This window comes from Lissotriton helveticus, chromosome 4_1, assembly GCF_964261635.1.
Source record: "Lissotriton helveticus chromosome 4_1, aLisHel1.1, whole genome shotgun sequence".
Taxonomy (NCBI): domain Eukaryota; kingdom Metazoa; phylum Chordata; class Amphibia; order Caudata; family Salamandridae; genus Lissotriton; species Lissotriton helveticus.
The window spans coordinates 1738112341-1738128463 of record NC_136063.1 but is presented as its reverse complement, the minus strand read 5'-3'; the positions used below and the strand labels follow the sequence as shown (position 1 = coordinate 1738128463).

Genomic DNA, 16123 nt, shown 5'->3' with positions numbered 1-16123 from the left:
AAATGTGTGTCAAATGGAGGGTTGAAAGACTTCAAGACAATAAACTTAATGAAAACAGCATAGAATATAAGTGAAATTATACATGGGGTTGTGTATTCACCATCAGGCACCTTTGGGGACATTAGTGGCAAATGCTGAATTTCCAGGCACATTTAAAGGACGACCATTGATATAAATTGAATCAGTTTAAAGGCTTTTTTGAAGACATTGGTATAGTTGTGAGTACAGAGAAGCGATGCATAGAAAGTGCGCTGACTCCCTGGCTCCTATGGGTGAGGTAGTTCAATAGAACAGCCAGCAGGTCAGGAGGATAAAGGTGGTTGAACAGTTCAGGGAGTGGCTGTGGCTATGTGCCCACTTCTACTATTTAAAGGAGCTAGAACTAGCTAGGCAGCCCTACATTAATAATTTGAGTGATTAATTTGTGCAGGTGGTTGGAAGTGGTGGGCAACAGCACCAGTAGTGGCTGGCATGGCTCGCGGGTTGGGGGTCACGGGGTTGCACGGGGAGGGGGGTCACGCGGGAAGTTCAATAATAAATACCTTAAAAAAATTAAAACCTATCTTTCTGCTGGCCCAGTTCCGGCTTCTGCACTGATCCTGCTCTCCTGCCTCAGACAGGAACAGGATGCAGACAGCCTCTCTCCCCTCCCCTAAGCCAATCACAATATTCCAGTGGAGCGTTGTGATTGGTCGGGAAGCCGCCCAGCCAGGGGCTGTAGGGGATGGCATGTTCTCCATGTAGGCTGCAATGCAGCCTGCATGGAGAAGCACAGAGTGCGCATGACTGGTTTTGGCAGCCAGAGAGGGACGACCAAACCAGTCATGCATACTCAGGAGTGGGCAAACCACACCTGCCCTGCCCAGGCGGCTCCGCCCATTCTCCCACCCGCAATGTGGAAAGAAACATAAAATGGTAATAACCAAAAGTTATTACCATTTTATGTTTTGGCTGTCTCGCACTGCAAGAAAACAGTGGGGCAACGCTCCTCCGCCCTAGTGGAGGAGTCGTCCCTGAGCAGCACTCATTTTTGGGGACCCACACTTAATTATCATTATCAGAGTTTTACCCAGCCCGAAAGATAGGAATGGATACCGATCGTGGAAAAGAAAGATACAGAAACAGTGACTAAGGCGGATAACAGAAATAAAAAAAATATTTTAAAGAGGAAAAAAAATAGGTAGTAAGTGTAGTGTAGTAGAAGAAAGACACAAGGTGGAATATTTGACAGGTTTAGCATTCAGTAATGTTGTGTCGGCGTCCTTTTGAAATAACTTCGGGCCTGCACTAGTGTTTTATTTAGCAAACTATGCCCAGCTGCGACCCCAAATCAATGAAACGATGTGGTCCTGATACATTTCGGGTCCAGATTCTCACCATTTATTGGTCTCTTTACAAGGCTTCTCCATAGTGCTTCCATATGGACTGGGCAGGCGGCAGGCAGGGCAGTTTAAATGATGAATTCGGTTCAAACAAGAAGGGCAAGAAAAGTCTCTTTTCCTCTTCAAATGCAGCATGCCTTGCATGATTGAAACCCACTTTCCTTTACTCTGAGAGCAGAAAGAGTGTGGCCTTCTCGCAATGCTGGAAACTAAAAAAAGTTAACTCTGGGAACTTATATTAGCTGAGGCAGTGTTCCAGTTATTTTGGCAGTGCAGAGGTGTCATTTTGTTTGGATGCTGATAGGCTGCCTTATTGTCGCAAGAATTAATATTAGGAAGTGTTGTTGATAAACAGCATATGCAAATACAATGCCCTCTTGGGACTAAGGGCTGTAATAGAGCAATGTTGTTTAGTTTGGACCATAAGACTTGTTTGTCCTTTGTTATGCTCATTCATGGTCCAAGTGTCCAGGGTCCCCAGTCTATCTCACCGGCCTAGTCCTAGTGTCCATGTCCTAGGGTCCCTTTGTCCTAATGTCCGACTGCCAGTGGACTTGTGTAACATTCAATGGCATTGTCAGTGACACTGTGTGACTGTATGCACATGTCCCAATGTCAGTGTCATAGTGTGGCTCCCAATGTCAGAGCCTAACAGTATCAGGGGCTGTGTGCCAGTGACAGCAGCTTACTTCTCCATGTACACACTTGTGTTCCAGTGTCAATATTGATACTCCATGTTCTTATGTCAATGTATCCATATCACTGCTTTTCTGCCAGTGCCCCAATATTAATATACCTATGTCAATGTCCCTCCCATCAGTATTCACGTGTAACTGCTGGTGCACCAAAGGGTGTCTTCATTGGTAGTTTTGGTGTTTTAATACCAGCAACAGCGTCCGCACCTCATGTTCGTGCTCACTGTTGTGTCACTTCCGAGTGTAAGTATCCATGTGATGTAGAATTCTGCATCTGTGCCTCAATGCTGCCGCCCTTGTGACAGTGCCTCCGTGTTAGTTTGTGTCTACTTGTCAGTGTTACTGCATCCGTGTCCCAACGTCAATCTTAGTGCATATCTGTAAGAATCTCTGTTTCCCACTGTCCAGTTGTCCAGCATCATGGTCAGTGCCTCTATTTCTGAATCTATCCACTGTCAGTGCTTTGTTGTCACTGTCTCTTTTTTTCTATGTCTTTGTCCATGTGCCTTTGTCAGCATCCCGCTGTCAGTGTCTCTGTTTTAGTGTCTTCTGTTCCCAATGTCTGTGTTTCCAGGCAGTGTCACTGTGGCAGTAGACCTTGGCCGTGCTGTAGTGCCCTTTGTCCAAGTTAATATCCCAGTGCCTGGATCAATGCTGTGACCCTATGTCAGTGGTTCCATGTCAGTGCCCTTGTGTCAGTATTCCAGGGTCAGTGACCCATGTCAGCAACCAGAGATACTGTGTCTCTTCATTCAGTGCACTTGTGTTAGTGTCTGTGTGCCATTTCACTATTCTTCAGTTGTGTTCAAGCATAAGTACTTCAGAGTGATTTTCCTGCTGTCCCTGTTACAATCTCCCTGTGTCACTGTCCTATTCCATTTCACAGCATCGATGCGTGTGTCTCCTCTCAGCGTTCCAGTATCACTATTTCCAAGTCAATATGCTGATGTCAGTATTTGTTCTCCTAGGTCCGTGTCCTGATGGCTGTGTTCTGATATCAGCCTAGTTGTGTGATTGATGGTGCCCCTGTCTCAGTGTTCCAGTGTCAGAGTTGCCACTCCTGTGTCAGTGTCCTACTGTTAATGTCTGTGATACATGTCAATGCTCCAATTTAATTGTAAAATGTCAAACTCCCCATGTCAGTAGTGATGTCCATGTGTGATTGTGCTAGTGTCCATGTGGCAAGTGTCCAAGTGTCACTGTCTCCATGTTAGTGTTTTTGTGTCAGTATCAACATATCAGGACACTAATGTCTATTCCCTCAAGTCAATGTTCCTATTTCGTGTCAGCTTTCTAGTATTTAGCATTTGTGTCAATATCCTGGAGTCCTAACATCCCTGTATGAGTGTTTCAGTGAAACTCCCCTACAACAGTGCCCCAGCAATAGTGTGTGTGCTAATGTCAGAGTTGCATTTTCACTGTTCTCATCTCAGTACTGGTGCGCCTGCCACAGTGTCCCCTCTATTGGCCAGGGGTCATTGCCCCCTTGGCAGTGTCCTAGTGTCAGTCTACTTCTGTCACTGTGCCCATGTCAATGATCTCATGTCAATGTTGATGCTCCGATGGCACGGTATCTGGCACAGTGTTAGTGGACCCTTTTCAGGGACCACGTGTCATCGTTGGTACCTTTCGGTCAGTGTACCAGTGTTAAGAGTGCCACATTAAGCTATTGTTTGCTTATAAACTACTTGTTCTATCCTAAGTCTACCTCGAAGCACTAAGGGGATGGAAGATCACTGGGGATGAGGATCATGATGGAGAGTTCTGGTGATCTAAAAAAATGGGTCAAACATAATGAGAACTTTAGGAGGGATAGCAGGAAAAAAAGTACTGATATAATGGTTGAGATTTGTTAACTTTTAGTGTAACATATTGCAGCAACCAACGTTGCTTTGCTGCATTGCACGAGCGGGAGAAAGCAATGCGGAGCCACAATTATTAAATATTGTCCTGTTGTTGCTCTCTTCCCGTTCTCTGAAATACACACAGACCGTCTATGCTGCATGCACACACCTTAGCACCATGGTGCAAAGATGTACATGTTATGTCTAGTATTGGTTTTGTACTGGATGTATTTGTTTCCAGTGCAAACTCCAATGCCTAGACAATTTTATAACATTGTATGTGTGCTGTATGCAATGTGTGGAATGTTAGTACAAATAAATAACATTTCTTCATCTTTGTGCCTGCTTCAAGGGACATTGTTTCTTTAAGGAAATCCTTCTCTGGCAGCCTTAGTAGAGCAAGCTTTGCTTTAAAAACATAGGTGCCTACACTGTAACACCCAAATACCACCCATGTATTGCCCTCTTGACGCAAGGTCTTGCGAAGCAGTACAAAGCACAATATGCACCACGAAAAGGGCACCTTTCCAGCACAAAATCCATTTGATGCTGCAAAGTAAACCCACTTCCCAGACTTGCCCCATTTTGCATGGCTTTGTGGTGGACCAAAGTCTTACGAAATCAATGTTTTTCTAGAAATAGAGAAAAAAGACCCACTTCAAAGGCGGGAGGTTTGACAAGTGAAACATTAATTTTATTAATGCTTACATTACAGTAACTCAGGCAGCATTATAAGTATACCCTGTATCACATTCATTTATATAGATGACCATGCAGGATCTGGTTCAATTATCATTTGAAAATTAAGGAACAGGGTGAGGAGTCTGCTTCACAATATAGTGCATTTCTTTAAATTCAGCTTGCACGCTGAACATATTCTCAGGTGAAGGAAGTGTTTTAAAATGAGCTAAGCGTTTTCTCTTGACCTTGGCTATTGACTTTCACCTGTGGACCCTACTAAGCATTATTATGAGGTTCCCTGTCCCAACTAGGTGCCACATGTCTGTGGCCCTGAATAAATCTCATTTATCACCTCAAACCCATTAACAATTAAATACACTCACTCTATCCACATGCCCCTCAAACACATTCCATAGTGTTCCTCACTCCTTACACTGCAGACCTCATAACTCATTATAACCTTGATGCACTCTTCAGCACACAAAAATGTCTGACACTCCCTGCCTCACACCTCCCAGACACCTGCCTATACATAAGATATCGCATTCTGCCTCTATACCGAGCAAACAGGACAAGAGGAGGACTCATCGTCATCCACAAATCCTACTGACCCTGCACTCTAAGTGAGCAAGCAAAACCAAAATCCATCATTCACCTCAATTGCCTTGTTCCACTCTCTGTGATGCGACAACCACATTTCATCTAATCTACAGGCTCCCTTGACACAACAAGACCATCACTAATTAAATCTCAGGCCTTATCGCTATCTCACCCATCGAACACAACCATAACACCCTACTCAGAAATGTCAAACACCCCAGCATTACAAACCCTAAGAAGATGAGTCTCCTTTGTTGAGCCCACCATGATAAACATGAAACAGCCCATTACCAAAACAACCCATGTCACGGGCTACATTGTTAAGCTCTCACCCACTTCATCATCCTCATCACCTTGCCAAATACTCAGTCAACACAAACAGCCCAATTGAAGCAACAACAACAAACGTTCCACTCCTTCAAGAAGTTCTCAGTTGCAGCCGCGGACGGTAGTGGGAGTACCGGCCGGGCAGTAACGTGAGTAGGGGGAGGGGCAGGATGGGGGGTAGTAATGTATGGATTCCGGACCTTAACAGGTAAGTAAACATATACATGAATAAAACGAATTTCGTTGCGTGCACTGCATCACCAAAAGCGATGCAGTGCGCGCAACAAAATTCGTTTTATTTATTTACATGTTTACTTACCTGTTAAGGTCTGGGATCCATACATTACTACCCCCCACCTTGCCCCTCGCCCCACTCACGTCACCGCCCGGCCAGTACTCCCACTACCGGCCGTGGCTGCTCAGTTGACGTCATGCAACATAAACTCAGGTTCCTCATTGACATCTTTGCCCAGCAACTAATGGCAACTCTCTTCTCAACAACTTCAAATACACCCACTAAGAATCATGTTAACTCCAGTGCCCCTCAGAACAAAATAAAAAAAACACTCACATAAACCATTTGCACCTAAAAACGTATCAACTAGAAGTGCACCTTATGCAAACAAGAAAATGGGAGAAAAGGAAATCCTCAGATTACCCCACACTTCTTAAATCTCTCTGCTCTACATGCAAGAACAATATTAATTCAGACACAACCCTGTAACACACCAAAACCATCACCATTCATAAGTCTTTTGAGAGTATATAGGATGATTCCTAATTCTATACCTGAACAATATCTTATCTATTCCCCGTTGTTAGGAGGCAATTGATTTCAACAAGAAAAATATATCGGAATGTTCCATTGAGGACTGCTCCTCTCACCCGACTAACCAAGAAAACCAAACATTCGCATGGACTGAGGAAGGAGATTTTCATGATATCAAAAATGCCTTCACTCAAGTATCTATACCAGCACTTGTATGAGAAAAGTAACCCTACACTATAGAGGCTGATAGTTTCCAATACCATAGAGGGAGTCATATTGTTACACTGATGAAAGAACAGTTCAGAGTAATTACTATTTATTTATTGATAGTATTTATAAAGTGCATCATCATCCCCTGAAGGATATCCCAGTGCTAGACCTAATTACACAAACTCCATACACTATGCGGACATTAAAGTGGAAACAGCCAAGTCGTCAATATCTGCTGAAAAGTTAGCAGGTCTGAAGTCAAGCAAAGATTAAGAGGCAAGGTATTCCAGTAAGAGGCCGCTCAGGAATCAAAAGCGTGGCCACCCATTCTGGATTTCTTTATCCTACTACAATATAAAAGGGTCTGATTAGAAGAGCGGAGAGTGCGCGCTGGTTTGTAAAAAGGAACTTGTCATGCAAAGTTGCAGGAACGGTGTAGGTAATGGCTCTCTTGCACACAGGAAACCAGTGGTGAGAATTGAGGCAGGCCCTAGTCGGACTCCTCTTGGTATTATTACAAATCAATCTTGCCGCTGCATTTTGAATAGATTGGAGGTGGGTGAACTAGTAGGCAGCCATTCCTAGATACAGCTCATTGCCATAGTCTAGCCTACTCATAATCAATGCTTGTACAGCACTCTTCCGTCGCACTACAGGGATCCACCAAAATAGCCTGTGCAGCATGCGGAGTAGTCCAAAACAACTCCTGCACACAGCATTTGCCTGATCATGCATACAGAAAGAGTCGTTGATTAGAAAGTCCAAATTCCTGACCACCCTCTTTGACCTTAGAGCAGGACCTTAAAGCAAAGGCCACCAGGAGTTGTTGCAAACTCTGCAATACCACAGTGGGTGCCATAATGTTACAAAGATAAAAGAACAGTTCAGAGTTGTTATTACATTAAGCTACCAAAAATTCTGCGACTGTGGTCAATTATATGGTTTGTGAGATGGAACTCTTTGCCATTCGCTCAGCTTTTACTGAGTGGGGACAGTATTTGGAAGGTTCTTCTGCTGTTGCTTTTTTAACATATTACAAGAATTTACAACGTCTTAAGAGAGCTCATTGCATAAATCACTTGGCTGGATGGTCTATTGCTGCCAGCATTAAATATAAGCTCACCCAAATTGTGGGAAAGATACATTTTGATTAGATATATCATCAAGTAGTTTAGTTGAGTTTAAGGTAACTATTACAGTGCTCCCCCATTCTTCACAACACCCCAATGTCTACCTGTACATACAGACTATCAGAACATGTCACAAGGGGTATTGAAGAAAGATCTGGACATACAAAACCTCCAAAAGACTTATACACATCTCTTTAAAGAAATAAAAGGGTATCAATTACTTCACCAACAGTTGGTTATTCACCAAGACTCCATACATAAATACATAAAAAAGAGTTCTATGATAACCCTGATGGTAGACATTTTGATCAAGAAATATACACCTTGTACAATGTCAATTTTGGTGGCCAAGTATAAAGAAGGAGATACATGTATATGTAAATACATGCTCTGCGTGTGCTTCGTCCAAGACTGACAAGAATAAAGCCGCACTACTTCATCCTCTTCTTTACAGCTGACCAATCCTAGTCCTAGCTTTCAGTTGATTTTGTCACAGATTTACCTCTCTCTCTCAAACGTTGACAGTTGTAATAGTTTTTGTGGATTATCCAACAAAATTATCTAACTTCACACCATAAGCGGAATTGCCCACAATTATGAATGTGGTTTAATATTACTGACTCACATCTATCGTTCATACAGACTACCTGCTAATCTGGTATCCGACAGAGGAACACAGTTCACATTCAATTTTTGGCAATAGTTGATTAGAATATTATAAATTTAACCCAATCTTTCAATGGAACACCATCCCTAAATCGATGGTCAGACAAAGCAGGTCAATCAAAAGTTGGAACAATATATGGATTGTTACACTCATGCTCAACAGGAAAAATTAGGAGGCTATCTTGCTGTGGCAAACTTCACCTATATTATTAAGGAGCATGCATCTCTGGATTCCAGCCTTTTTGTGCCTTGTTTGCCTTTCATCCAAAAACAATGCCTCTCCGAACTGTCTTTCGTTCAATTCATGTTGTCTCTACCTAGGAAGAAACAAGGACAATTTGTTGCAACTGGTTGCCCTATAAGAAGATATGCAATCTCTGCCTGTGAAGGCTGCCGTACATCTGTCTTGTATCCTGACGCTTTATCTTGATTTTTTTTATCTTGACAGAGATCTCTGTAAGAGAAAGGAACAATCTGGATATAGCTGCTGCTATCCCTGCTAATTGTAGAGGGCTTGACTGGGAGAGTCAAATTTGAGGGGTTATTGTCATCATTGTTAAGAATAAGTATTCTACTTCTTCTATCACAAATACTACTCTCAAATAAGCAGAACGAATAGCACTCTAGCACTTTTCTAGCAATTCTAGGACCATATACTGCCTCAATGATCTTATAGATTGGTTTGAGCGGGTTAAGCGGACTGTAGTGGCTCCAACTCATGTGGTAGAGCATAAGCTGGATGGGAGTTTCGCCTCCTTAGCCTGCCCGTAAGAACACATGGCTTCTGATAAAGAGAATACTCTTCAAATCATTTGTCTTGGTCCATAGAGCACTGCACCATTATGATGCAGGCTATCTTAGGGCCAGAATCAGTTTCTATGCCCCCTCTAGAAACCTGCGATTAGCCTACATCCTTCTTACTAGGATTCCTAATATTTGCCACATGATAATGGGTGGACAGACATTCTACTACCATGGGCCAGTGGCATGGAACAAACTGCATTTTAAGCTATGCTCAGTAGCTGTTACCGCTGTGTTCAAGAAAAGTTTAAAGATCTGGCTCTTACAACAAAATTAGATGATCTGACCTTGTGGATGGCTGAAAGGCTCAGCACCTGGACACTCAATGGAGTATCTGTGCGCTTTATAAGTCACATTTCCTTCATTCATTTAACAAAATCAGTGTCAAGCAACACATCAAAATGTATTACTTCAAATTTAAAGTATGACACTGGGAAAAAAATAACATGGGGAGTTATGCATAAGCATTATACAATGCCAAAGCAGGTCTGAATACAACCTTAGAAGTAAAAATTAAGGCGAAAAAGTTATCAATGGAGAACTGACGTGTTAGATCAATTTATGCCTATGAAAGCTATTGTAACTCATTGATCAAACTCAAAAGAGCTCGATGTTCAGACAAACTAGTTTCTGTAGAAAGGCATATAAAGCTGCTGTAAGATAAGGATGAGAAGACTTCAATCCTTTTTTTTTTCCATGTTTTTATTCAGATCTTGACAATTCATTTATACAAAAAAAAATATATATATATATATCAGAGCAAATACACAATGTTATGCTGAAGAACAAATAATGAAATATTACATCCTCTCTCTCCTCTCCCCTTCTCCTTTCTTTTTTCCACCCCTCCAAAAAATAAACAAAGATATTTAATCAAAAAACGTCCCCCATATTCTTGCAAATTTACGCAATCCCCCAATCCTTTGTGCAAATATAAATTCACATTTCCTTACTCTCTTCATTTTCTCATACCATTCATCCAAAGATGGTAAAACATCTGATTTCCAATACTTGAGAATCAGTGATCTAGCAACCGCTATTGTACTATATATCAGTTTTGCCAGCGGCTCAACCAGGTTAAGCTCTGGATCAATACCAAATATGATCAGTCTATCATAATTAACAATCGTGCAGTGCAAATGAAGTGAAAGCAAAGAAAAAATACCCTCCCAGAAGGCCCCAATTCTGGGGCATAAGGCTACTATGTGAGACCAATTAGCCAAATCTGTACTAGAACACCTAAACAAGTAGAAGATGTATTGCTAAACATTCTAGCAAGTACAGCGGGGGTATAATATAGCAGCCATTTACTAAAAAACAACATGCGCCTCCAGTTAGCGCCTCGCAATACCGAAAAATTAAACTTATTTAAAATTTTCCACATATTGGCTGTTAAATTGAGACTTTCAAATTTCTGCCATTTTTTAGTTGCTTTAGTGCTCAGATCCTCCTCTCTACTCTGTGTTGGCATTAATTAAGATGTCGGTTCTCCCCCTATTTAACTTTTTGTTTTCCACTATCCCATGCTCATTACCGGGATCCTTCTTTTTAAGAATGGAATCTATGTTTTCAGCTTTTGTCTGGGCCAAAAAGACACCTCGAATTGCCATAAATACTCTTTATGCAGAAAAAGAACATGGAGGTCTCGGTCTCCCAAACCTTAGAGACTATTACTTTGCGTACTTTGTACAGTATCTCTCAAGATTCAAACATTTAATGTTAAGTCAAGGACTGTTTATAAATTTCTTTCATGAAATAATATGTAAAGAAGTCAAAATCTCTTCTCCATTATCCATACCCAAATCCCCCAAATTAGCCAGATACAAGGTATTAAATTGGTTTTTTTTAAAACGAGACGCCATCTTGAAGAGATACTCACTTTCTCTCTTCAGTTTAAAAACTCCATTTAGTGATGCTATCACGGGTTTTGGTATAAAAATGGGACCAGAAAGTATACAAAATTGGGTCAGACTGGGGTTTACATCACTACTAAATTTCGTGAAAAATGATGCTTGGTTAACTCCTAACGAGATGCTCTCTCTAATAGGGGGACATTTTCTTCTTAGGGGTTCATATAATCTATTATATAAAGTTTTTGTTCGAAATGACCTAGATCGGATTAGTCGAGCCTCAGATCTATCTAATGATATCTTTTGGTCCTTACTATTTATGAAACCAGGAAAATGGAGAAGAAGAGAAGACTTCAATCCTAATAATAAAGTGATCTGTAGAGCTGCTTTATAAGCATACAACCAAGTGATTAAGAACCGCCCTCAGTGTTGCCTTCTAAATACATCTTGAATGCAGCCACCCTCACTCGGAAAGGGTTAGTCACTTATATGAGCATTCATACCCTATTTGCTGTTCTCCCTCCCTACCCATCACAGAGAATGTCTGCCAAAAATGTATCTGAAACTTACCAACAAGAAAGTTATAAAATCCTTTCTAACTTTACTAAGCAGAATAACAGGCTGACGTTGTATGGCAGTGGCATGCACAATGTCTCATTTACAAGGTACAAATCGAACTTTGCAAGATTAGATCTGGCTCCCACTTGGACCTTTGTAATGTGAAGGTGATAAGATTAGGGAAATATGTTATGGCAACCTAGCTGACAGAGTTGCACAACCTCTTTTTAATTGCTAGTGGGGCCGCTGGAAGACGGGTACAAAGCAATTTTTATAATACTACTAAAGAAAAGATAGAGCCAGTTGATTGATGCTACTACTTGCCCATCTCACAGCTACTTTTTCTGACAAGATGGTTAAAATTACAATACAAACAGTCAGCTGATCATCAGAAGAATAACCAAATAACCATCTCTTGATACATGTGGGATTCAGGTTGGCACATGGTACTGAGACTTTTGATGGCAGTGCTGGACAATCTGCAGGCCACTCTAGATTGGGGTAAGATAGCAGTTATGGTCCTTTTAGTCCAATCTGCCACATCTGACACAATTTTCCATCATTTTCTTACCTTGAGATTGCAAGAGGTATAAGTGGTGAGCAGGATCCTAGAGCTAAAGATTTGTATTTTGTTCTGTTTTCAGCTTTTTACCAGTTTTTTATTATTTATAAATGTTTTATATATAGTTTTTACGTTAAGCCTGTCTGCTCTGTGCCATAGCTACCAGGGGTTGATCTCACATTTAAATTACTGAAACGTTTACTGGACCTAACAAGAATAGTGATATTGTTACTTGTGGTGGAGCACCATCCACCCCAAATAATAATCCACTTTCTCATAACACACATTAAAGAGAACAGGTTTTCAAGATGGCAGAATGTTCTCATTTAGTCTTAAAAATATGTCAGTGTTATCTCACATCTTTTGATTCTCCCTCAGCAGAGAGCTGCAGGTCAGTCGTGATGAGCTCATTGAAGGACGAGCCCAACTTGTGGAACCTAAACCATTAAGAAGTGTTAAGATGAGGCCTTTGCAACCGATCCACAACATTCTCTCACAGGTAAGTTGCTGAGTTTGATCAAGAGGGCAAACAAAGTGTGTCCTCATGTAATTGCCTCTGAAATCCCACAGACCTACACACCTCCAAACTAGCTCCTTATACTGTTGAGCCATATGGATCCAGCCTTCTTTTCTAACTATGGTGCAATGATCTGCAGGCATCACAATAAAATAAAAGTCTGTAATCTGTGAAAGATAGATGCCAATGGGCAAAATTATTTCAAGGAGATACCTTACAGATGGAGATTTTTCAGGTCTGTGGTAATGTGAGCCTTTTTTCTTTGTACAGGTAGTGTTACCGTATCGTTTGGAACCTCCTGGGGCTGCTGCAGTTTGTTTGTAGAGGTGCCACAGATAACGACATTGCAGTAGTCTAGTCGGGAACAATTGTGGCTCTTGTGATTTAAAGTTGATGGTCCTATGGGAGCAGTGAGAGGGCATGAAGGGATGTAATCACCGTCACCGAGGGTAGTTTCTAAAACCTGCAGTTGAAGAGAGGATTATGAATGGTGTGTCAGGTTTCCAGGCACTTGTGGCTTGATATCAGAATACCTTGAACTTGGTAAATGAAGACCATCTCCCTTTATTTCACGATTGCAGAAGTAAAGAGGTCCTTGATGAAACAATGGAATATATCATCCTGGTGCTGTTTTCCTGGCGCTTCCCATTCCTATGCAATAAAATGGTGTTTACTTTGTGATTAAGGTTCATGAAACATGCTAAATCATTGGAAATAAAATGCAAACATATTCACCATGATTTAGTCATAAGGAACAGTGGCATTTTTTCTTAAGTTTTCTTTATAACTGATATGTGGATGTTGGAATTCTCAAGTAAGTTGGGTGACCCAAGATTCCAAGAGTTGGCAGTGAGTTATATTTGTAAACACACTTGTGTACTGCTTCACTCCTGGTAGTTGATGGGGGAGCAGCCTCGAGTTTTGCTTCCCCATTCCTTTATGCAGTCTTGGCAGCCATTGCCCTGCCTCTTCTGGTGTTAAAAGCACTGCTGCATGCCCTTTTTGGAGTATGAAAGGGGAGTCTCTGGAGGACTATATTGTAGACCTATTGGAAATTGAGTCATTCCTTGCTGCTGCCCTACTCCAGGGTGGAGGTGCACTGGATATTTACGGTTGGGCCAAATGTGGGTGAGGATGTAGATTTCGATGCAGCACAAACAACTCTTATGGTCTCCTTTAGGCCGCTCTGCATCAAAGATTTTGAAACCTTTAAGCACTGGAGAGTGAGACAGGTGCAGGATGAGCCAATTGACTGACTCCCTTCATGTTTGTGGCACATTCCAAGCATGTGTACTTTTCTGAACTGTATTGGTGAAATGCAGGATTTTAATATTGTAAGGCACTCATCTGCAAATTTCTGCCAACACATACCGCATGGAACTCGAAGTTGCCGCAGAATACGTGTCATCGCTGCATGTGGCAATGGCTAATATAAGCCAGATAATGTTGCTTATCTTTGATGCCCAGAAAAGGCTAATGGGGATGCCTGATGTCATGGTCAAGAGGTCAAGAGACGAGAGAACTGCAGCACAAATGTATCTGTTCTGCAAAGAGTTTATCATGCATTAGGTGCAGCATAGCAGACCATTTCACAAGAGTGTGAAGGGCACTATCGAACCTAGAAAGGAGGCTTCCATCAAAGAAGACCTACTCAGAGTGGGTACTGACTACATGCAGGTGATAATTTGACCAGCATCCTCATTAACTAGCTGCAGGACAATGATGAAATGTTAAAGATATCATTGAACATTTAAGTATCTGGACCCAGTGACAGGCCAATCCAAACGCTTTAGTGAGTGGAAGAAAAAGTTGCTACTACTAGCCTACTTAAAGCTGTTTATTGTGTAAAAACTAGAAAAAACAGTAATAATGCAGCAAAGAGAAGGAATGGGGAAACAAAACGTCAAAACCCTATGCAATTGAGCATCAAATGTGTGCCTCTTCCCCAAATGTCACCACCATTTATGAATTGTTTCACATAGGCAATCGAGGGAAAGTACACATGACAGAAACTGAAACTTTAGATAATGGTTTTAACAGGTGCATAGCTTATTCAAGAGAAAAGTACAAAGAGGCCTTGAGAAAAGATACAATTTGCGAGCTTGATTGTCAGGGATGGAAATGAGGCCTGTGGACATCGGAAGCGAGAGAGCCCAAGCATGCAAAATGGCTGCAGGCTGAACAACATGACGTTATTAATTTGCAATTTATTTAAATCATAAATTGCATGATTTAACAGGTGCATCAAAAATTCTCACCATTATTGACACTGGTGCATGGCTACATTTAACTTTCACCGACATCAGCAACTGTGTGATGGTGATCCTGCAAAAGAGAGAAAGTAAAACAAATATGCCAAACAACAAATTCTATCAATTAAACAAGGCAAATCCTGAAGGTCTTGGAAAAGGTTGGTCAGCGGTAATCAGAACTCAGCGCTGACATTGTTGACACCAGGTTGCAGTCAATGGAAATGGCTTAAATTAATGACATATGTAAGGCTATGATAAGGAACCAGATTTCTATTAATGCAAGAAGGTAACATTGAGAGTGATCTTAGAGGTACCAACATAAGGTCGCTGGGGCGTTCTGGCAGAAAGCAAGGACCTTACCAAGGTTCCGTCAGTGAAGCTCCGCCATCTTCTGGGCCGGCACACAGAACCACTCCCTGAAAATCGAACCATCAAACAAAATTATTGCACCCAGAGGTAGACGTAACCATAATAATGGTGGCCCAGCTATTTGGTTCTGGGATACAGAGAAGCCGAAAATGTGTCGATCTCTCTCCCAAGAAACAGCCCGCTCGGGAAGAGTTAGATGAAGGAGACAAGGACCGGCTTGACTTGATATTCAATTGTCAGTAAGGATTACAATTGGTTTTACTCATTTCCTTTCATGTTACGCCTTCTATGGTGTGATTAATAATAAGGGTAGAATCCAGTGCTAAGGGCAGTAAATAATTCAGGTGAATATAACTGTTTCAGGTTCACCATCATGGAAGTTACATTCAAGATGTCTGGCTTTCCTCGGCTTGTGACCGGGCCGCTCCACTCAAAAAGATCAGATCAGCCCGCCTTCATGACGCCCACAAGTGGTTCTCCAACGACCTCAGATCCCTGAAATTAGACCTTAGGCGGTCTGAGCGGCGTTGGCGCCGCACCTACTGTCCTACCCTCCGCCTCAATTACAAAGCCAACCTCAATAACTATAAGATGGCCATCTTAGCGGCCAAATCCAAATATTTTACGGAGCGCGTAGCCCTCTCGGCCAATAAATCTCGTGAGATCTTCTCACTGGTTCGCAGTCTTGCCACCTCTGACCGAGCATGCCTTTCCCCTGCTCCCTCTCAATCTCTCTGTCACTCTTTGAATGATTACTTCATCAATAAAATCATTACCATCAAGGCCAACATTCCGATCGTGCCTCAACCTGATTTGCCGGATCATTCTTACCCTTCTCCCGCTGCTTTGGATCACTTCGAACCCATCTCACCTGAGCTTTTCCTTGACCTTCTTGTCAAGGTCAAGTCCG

General features: G+C 41.8%; 1 protein-coding gene across 2 annotated transcripts in view; it reads left to right on the top strand.

Moving 5' to 3' along the window:
- The window catches only part of ARL13A (ARF like GTPase 13A), a 120791-nt gene that overhangs the window by 57397 nt on the left and 47271 nt on the right, over nucleotides 1-16123 (top strand). For both annotated transcript variants that reach the window (XM_078685907.1, XM_078685906.1), the window contains exon 6: nucleotides 12454-12574. In XM_078685907.1, coding sequence (XP_078542033.1) covers nucleotides 12454-12574 — 121 coding nt within the window. The remainder of the gene's footprint in view (nucleotides 1-12453; nucleotides 12575-16123) is intronic.